At 37.1% G+C, this 7,901-nt stretch overlaps 1 protein-coding gene across 1 annotated transcript in view; it reads right to left on the reverse strand.

The window, feature by feature from the left end:
- Positions 1–4,473: 4,473 nt before the first annotated feature.
- LOC144965593 (uncharacterized) overlaps positions 4,474–7,901 on the reverse strand; it is a 6,554-nt gene continuing 3,126 nt past the window's right edge. The window contains exon 3 of the mRNA XM_078901128.1: positions 4,474–5,890. Within this exon, the coding sequence (XP_078757254.1) occupies positions 5,598–5,890 (293 nt within the window). The 3' untranslated portion in view covers positions 4,474–5,597. The remainder of the gene's footprint in view (positions 5,891–7,901) is intronic.

Below are 7,901 nucleotides of genomic sequence, written 5' to 3' on the forward strand. Positions count from 1 at the left end.
TGCCGAAGAAGAGGAAGACAGAGGAAAGTGTGGCAGGAAAACATACATTAAAGATTGGACAGGATTGACGTGGAACAATCTAATGAGGAAGGCCCAAGACCGTGATGAGTGGCGTCGAATCGTGAAGTCTGCATCCCGAGAGTCCCCCCGACGACCAACCGGTCATGGGAAAGAGTGAGAGTGTGCCCGAAAAACTCTCACTGTGTGATATGGAAATTTGACTCAAAGTGGCTCGGAGGGGGAAAGAAAAAAAAAAAAAAAAAGGGGGGGGGAGGGGGGGGGGGGAGAGTGCAAATACGGCGTTGCAAGGCGCATTGAGCATCCTTAATTAATTGAGCTTTTATATAGCGCAATGGTAACTAAACGTGCGGAAAGCGCTTTACAAGGGGCCCCTAGCCAACAACATCGCGTAATATGTAGGACGTGACATGACGCCTGTTAGGCGATATTACATTTTTTTTCGGACATAGACACCGCTGTTAACGGCCAGGTACTCATTTTACACCTGAGTACGGTGAGAGATGTGAGTAAAGAGCCTTTTCCAAGGAATCAACTATGCGCCGAGCGAGGGTCGAACCCAGGACCTTCCAACCCGAAAGCGAGTGTTATACCACAAGACCACATAGCCGATTAAATACATGATTAATTTGTGAATATTCATCTCCATATTCCAAAAATAACAATATGTTTGGAATTATAATCTTCAAATTATTAGACGAAGACAGATGCTGTTGACGTTTCGGGTTTCCTCTTTATCGACAAAACAGGATGAATGAAACACGACTGACGAATGAGATAATGTGATAGTGGTGGCGTTGTTAAGGTGAATCGGCGGTTTTAAAACATCGTTTTGTCCATCTTAATATCTGCAATACTGCATATAATTATTATTTACCCTCAATTTCGCGCGTTCTCCATTCATTTGAAGTAAACAAAAACCCTGGCAAAACGTAAAAAAAAGTTTTAGTACGGTAGAGTTATTTATCCTTCATGTATCGACATTTTACCTGTTCTTCCGTACGTTGGAAAAACACATATCTAGGTATTTAAATTCAAAAAATATAAAAACGATGGCAGAATATTTTCGCACTTTTTATTCGTGTGAAATAAGGTGTAAAAGACAACTGATTGGTAATTATAGATAATCTTTTGGTGCGCATGAATACAAATTTAACTTTTTTAGTTTTTGGTCAAAAGTCATTCGAGCAGAAGGAGAAAGATACAAATTATGGTGAATTAGAAGTACTAATACCATACCATTTGGTTACAAAATATCTAATAATCCTACTTCGAGGGGTGGAATTAACGTATTCTTTCATTTCTTTGCATTTATCAAAGTCGTTATATTTTATCGTGCAAGAACACATACTCGCAAGCTCGTTGTGTTATTGGGCACGATAAAAGTAACTCGTTTGATAAATACAAAGAAATGAAAGAATCGTGCAATATACTTACTATCTCTGGCAACAAAACTTCAATTTCAAGAAATTTAGTGAATTAAAAATCTTTATATTATAGATAGTTCGAAGATGACGTCACTCAGGCCTTTGTTATTGTTTTTGCCATCCGCGTTTGTGAGTTGTTCTTACTAAACTGTATTAACCAGACTATAAAAGTTCATGGTTACACAGAGTTTGTGTGTTGGTCCGTTATACTTCCGGAAGGCAATGTTGTGAATTCCTTGGCCAAGCGCATTCTATCTATAGAAATCTTCGTAGTGGTTGACAGGTTTGCTATTGTAACCAGTGTTCAGATTGTATAATGACGCATAATCGGTTCCTCTCTTATGTTTGACATGGTCGTGTCCTGTGACCTGGTCACACTCACACACACACACACACACACACACACACACACATATATACAATCAGACACACAACCAGCTGGAATGCATACGTACAACAATCACTTAAAACTCCAGGTCTCTGCCTATCACCTGTCGCCGATTATTGCGTAATGTATGCATGGGAGTGATGTCACAGAACATGGCTACCTCCCTGTCTTCCTGTTGTAGATACATGTCCGGCGTCGAAGTCTCTGCATGTGTGTTATGCATGGATACCAAAATCCAGACATCCGACCCTGGGAATAACCTGGAGAGAAGGATAGTTGACCCAACTCTGATGTAATCTGGAAAAAAAGGACGTATTTAAAGTTTTGGCCAGAAATCTCGTTCTTCAAATATCTATGGAATAAAATTACCCCCACCTTGGTAAAACACTCTCAAACGTCTGACTCGCGAGACCTCGGTTTGAGTGTGTTTTGCTAATATGAGGGTCACTTTTATCGATCGATATTTGAAGGACGAGTTTTCTGGCCAAAATTTGAAATACATGTTTTTTCCCCCAGAGTACTGTCGAACCAGTAATGACATCTAGTCGGAATGATGGAGTATACTAAACAGTGTCTACTAAGCTACCGTACTCTGGATAAAAACCCAAATTTAAAAATTTGGCCAGAAAACTCGACCTTCAAATATCGATCGATTTAAATGACCCTCATCTTGATAAAACACTCTCAAACGCGTTACTCGCAGGTTCCACGTTTGAGAGTACTTGCCAAGATGAAGGGTCATTTAAATTGAACGATATTTGAAGGACCAGTTTTCTGGCCAAATTTTTAAATATGGGGTTTTCCACAGTACGGCAGTCAAGTGTCTGATTGTCTAGATACCAACACATAGAAACTACGTAATCGTCTGTGCATTGTAAGCCCTGACAATGACGTAACGTTACACATCGGTGAGTAAGTTTGAGTAACACGCGCGTGTACCATAATTCTGAGTTTCTCACGCTCATTTGAATATTTTACATTATAGTCAAGTCGTTACGATTTTAAATTGAGAACTGTTCACAGATTAATGAGGCCACATGAGATATTATTTATTTTCATGTCAGAGGTCACAAAAAGACAAAGGTATCAAGCTATTTTGAAATACTGTGAACCATAGCATGATGACCAGATCACTCACTCACTCAATCACTTACTCATTCCCATAACCAGCTGATCGTCGGGGGGAGGGGGTGGGGGGTGGAATTCGGGATGCTGACCTAACAACCTTACACTTGACGAGATCCCATCATATTTTTATTATGTAAATTTGAAAACCAAAAATGATAATGATGATAATATAATTTATTTATTTAACAATGAATGTTATAGTGTTCGTAACAGTGATAATGAAATCTAACATGTTATAATAACAATTACAACAAGGCAGCATGAATTATAATAAGGTGATGATGATGATGACGACGACGACGACGACGATGATGATGATGATGATAATAATCAAAATACTACTACTACTACTAGTACTACTACTACTACTACTACTACTACTACTACTACTACTAATATTACTAATATTACTACTACTACTACTACTACTACTACTAATATACTACTACTACTACTACTACTACTACTACACTACTACTACTACTACATACTACTCACTTACTACTCTACTACTACTACTACTCTACTACTACTACTCTATACTACTACTACTACTATACTACTACTACTACTACTACTACTACTATACTACTACTACTACTACTACTACACTACTCTCTACTCACTCTCTCTCACTCTCTCTCTCTCTCTCTCTCTCTCTCTCTCTCTCAGGGACCCCTTGAAAAGCGCTTTGAGCACGTTTAGTGGATATTGCGCTATATAAAAGCTCAGGTTTTTACGTTTCGTTGTTGATATCTGTTATTTCCAGTGTAAAATATAAATATGTCAAGAAAATTGCTACTTAGAGCTGATTATAATCCAAGTACAGACAATGATGATGATTGGACTTGCTTTATTTAGAATTACCTATGTCGAGATTTTTTCTGACCCCTTATCCACCCAGCTATGATTGGATAGCTGGGTCTGTTAGATCTGGCGAAAAATAATTGCTATAGTCGGTTTCATGCTATAGAAACCGGGATAAACTCCGGCTCCATGGGCCACATGGCTTTGAAGGACTACTTTTTTAAAAAAGAAATAGCTATTCATATTAATAAAGTTGGGTTTTTTTCCCGTATCATGTAAGTCATGCACGATTATACCTGTTATTTGAAAATAGAGAAAATTGACATCCAAATAATGTTATAATATTATATATATATATATATATATATAATATATATATATATATATATATATATATATATATATATATGAAATTTTACATTCAAAATTATATCATATAATCAAAAACAACACTCACAAACCAATGGCAAATTAAATAATTACTTCTTTTTTTTTTTCACTTTGGCAAAGAATATTATATGCACTGACATATAAAAGAATTTAACAAAGGGCCCGAGATAGATCCGGGGAAAAGTCTAGAATATTCTTGACACCTCCCCCCCCCCCCACCCCCTATCAACTCAGCATTGATTGAGTATCTGTTTAGGTTGAGTCAGTTTTTGGTTTATATATTTTTTACTATTTAATCTATTCTTCTTCTTCTTCTTCAAGTACCAAGTCTGACCCAGACATCGGTGATCATGGTACGCCATTCATCTCTTTGTGATGAGATAACCTCAGAAAACTAATATTACTCTTCTCTTTCTTTGTCACCCAGCTGTTCAAACTATTCAAATATGTTTTTCTTGGTCTACCTTTACTCTTTTTACCTTCTATCTTTCCTGTGAGAGCAAGATGGTCAATACATTTATGTCTATTTAGGTGGCCTAAAAATTGCATTTGTCTTTTTCCTATTGTACCAATTAATAACCTTTTAGTTTCAGCTTGCTCAAATACTTCTTCATTAGTTTTCTTCTCTGTCCATGAGATTCTTAACATCCTTCTAAGAAACCACATTTCTGCTGCCTCCAGTTTCTTTCTAATGTCTTCTGTAATTGTCCAGCTTTCACAGCCATATAATCATACTGACCATACATAGTAGAATATTCATGATGGCTGATTACTCATTTAACCCATAGACTCCACACTTTATAGTCACCTGGAACAACTACAAAAGGCGTCTAACTTCTACGTCATGGCACAAGACCGAAAGGCTAGAGCTCAGGTGGTCGCTGGTTCGGACAAGTAAGTAAGTAACCCCTAGACTCTAATAAAAACAAATTTTGCTATGAGATTTTCAAAGTAACTAAGCATGGGAGGAGTATTTCTGTGGTGAGTATTTCGAAAACGACCCTTTGGCACAGCTTCATATCCATTCTACTCCAAAAATAACCCAAATAAACTTAAAAAGTAATAAACCTAAAATAAATATCACAGATTAAATAAAACACCAAAATAACAAACACGGAACCTTTCGGGCTCAAAACCCTTCTTCAGGAAACAATGAATAACAATGAAAACATTTTGTCCGGCCGTAGAGGGGTTTTGATCCCCCAAACGTTCCGTGTTTATTATTTTTTCTTTATGAAGCTTTTATATCTCTTTTTTTTTTGGTTATTACTTTTTACAGTCCACAGCTTCTAGCAGCTTAGTATCACTTGGTCATAAACGTAACCAATTGTTTTAATTTTCCTTTTTTAATTTTTTTTTTTTCATGAATTCAATTTTTAGTATATGCATCATTCGGGCATTAACCCATTTTCGAGGCGTCTGATCACATGACATATCAATCAGCCTGTACTTCCATACTGATGACCCGCCCCTTTCAGCTGCAAGTAGTCCGAATCTACAAGTTTACTTCTTTGCCCATCTGCTGTGCCCGACACAAACTCTCCATCGGATTTCATCCTAGAGTGATCCGAGGACGACGACCTGTGGCCGTTTGTCCTGGCGTGACATCCCAATCCCAACTCCTGCATGGACACGATCTGGTCCTCCTCTGTCTCCACGCATTCTTGTAGTAGGATGTATTTGGTGAGCAGGAATGAGGAGATGATACCGCCGATGATGACACATGCCACGCCTGAAGAAGATGAAAAAAATGGCACGATTAACTCATAACTGGCCGGGTACAATCCAACATGTAATCTTACCGCTTTTCCTAAGAGAGCAGATATAAATAGTAAACATTCGCCATTTTTTAAAAAAATACCAAAGTAATAGAAGTTAACATAAAAAAGGAACAAAAACTTGATCTTTTATACAGCGCAAAATCCCCTAATCGTGCTCAAAGATCTTTACAAGGGGTCCCTGATCAACTGCAACACTTAACACGACGGACAAGACATGGCACCTGTTTGGCGATATTTTATTTTTTTCGGTTGGAGACAACACTGTTAACTGTCAGGTCCTCATTTTAAACCTGAGTACGGTGAGAGAATGTGAGTAAAGAGCTTTTTATCCAATGGTTGGACTATGCGCCGAGCGAGGCTCGAACTCAGGGCCTTCGGATCCGAAAGTGAATGTCATACCACAAGACCACACAGCCGCATAATAGCACGGGTTCGATGCAACATAGTTTTTTGTCCCTCCAAAATTTTGCTAGTTCTGTCTACCAAAACAATAGAAGTTAGCAAACAAACACATGAACGTAACCGCTTAACCCTCTCCTTACCACCTATTGGAAAATCGTCACTTTCGTTATGATGTAACCGACAATTTTCTCATTCTGATTTTTCTTGTACATCACAAAATTTAAAGAAATGCTTTGATTACAGCTAAAAATACTAAACACTGTGTTGTAGAGCTCACTTGCTACCTTTTGTTTGAGTAAGAAAAGTCTATATTTGTGCTGGGTGGGTGTGAATTTTCGGGGGAAATTCTGAAATCAGCTGGTAAGGAGAAAGTTAAAGAGCGGGCACTGGTACATGGTATAAAATAAAATCTGAAAAAATGTATATGAAACAGTGCCAGACAACGCAAGAAAGAAAAAGTATAAGAAAAAACTCCATCCATTTCGGTCGTTTTGCGTGTGAAGTGAGTGCTCTACCAACTGAGCTATCGAGACCTCTTATTCTATTTTTAATTTCTATTTAATTTTGTTGATTTTCTTTTCTTTAAAAAAAAAAGGAGAGAGTGGTCAGAGACACGACTTGGAGGGGGATACAAAGAAGGGCAACAACTCCTGTGTGTCTGAAACGCTGGATAATATTTAAAAGAATTATGTCCCTTAGGAAATTCGACTCGTTTGTGTTATCAGACAACTCGGAAATCAGATTATTTCCCTTGGATCTTCTATTCTTTCAGTGTGTCAAACGCTCAATGCTGTACACAGGTGTGAATAAGTACCTGACTTCAGGCAGTGAGGGATATTGTAAGAGTTCTAGTATCAAAAGAAGACGCCTATCAGGCGGCTGGTACTGTATGAAATTGAAAAATGGTTACCCATGGGGAAATAGATGAATGAAACATTGTGAAGTGCATTGAGCATGGCAAATTCGTGGAAATGCGCTATACATATTATGTTAATATTGGTTTTCGGAATTTTTTTGCGCTCTTTTTAATTTTTGCCAGAATATATTTTACTTCAACCATCTAGTCTACGAATTAAGATGAATTCCTAAAGTTACAGTGAATGACATAATCAATCAGATGGTAAACAGGGTTGAACTAAGATATTGCCAAGTTTAGTAAGAAGGTCAATTTTTATCCAAAATGAGTTCTTCTCATAAATGATTAAATCAACCCTTTTTGTACATCTTCGGGGTATAACAAAGCTTAGTTTCACGTTTAAATGATTTTTCAGCTAGTCTAGTTGAAAAAGTATGAAATGTGAAAAAAAAAAATAATTGCTGGATACCTTTCCCATACATCTGACAATAATTTTCAAGAAAAATCTCCCGATTTCCTTCAAATGAAGATTAAAATGCTCTGGGTAACATATTCTTTCTAAAAAAAAATAATACAAATCCAAAGTTTTCACCTCACGACTGATTATGTCATGCACTAATACAAATTATCAAAAAAATTAAAAAAAAAAAAGACTGGTAGAAAATACTTCATGATAGACTAGCATCCTATCCAAAAGATAGTAA

The sequence above is a fragment of the Berghia stephanieae genome, chromosome 1 (assembly GCF_034508935.2).
Source record: "Berghia stephanieae isolate SIO BIC M18660-M18661 chromosome 1, UCSD_Bste_1.3, whole genome shotgun sequence".
Lineage (NCBI taxonomy): Eukaryota > Metazoa > Mollusca > Gastropoda > Nudibranchia > Aeolidiidae > Berghia > Berghia stephanieae.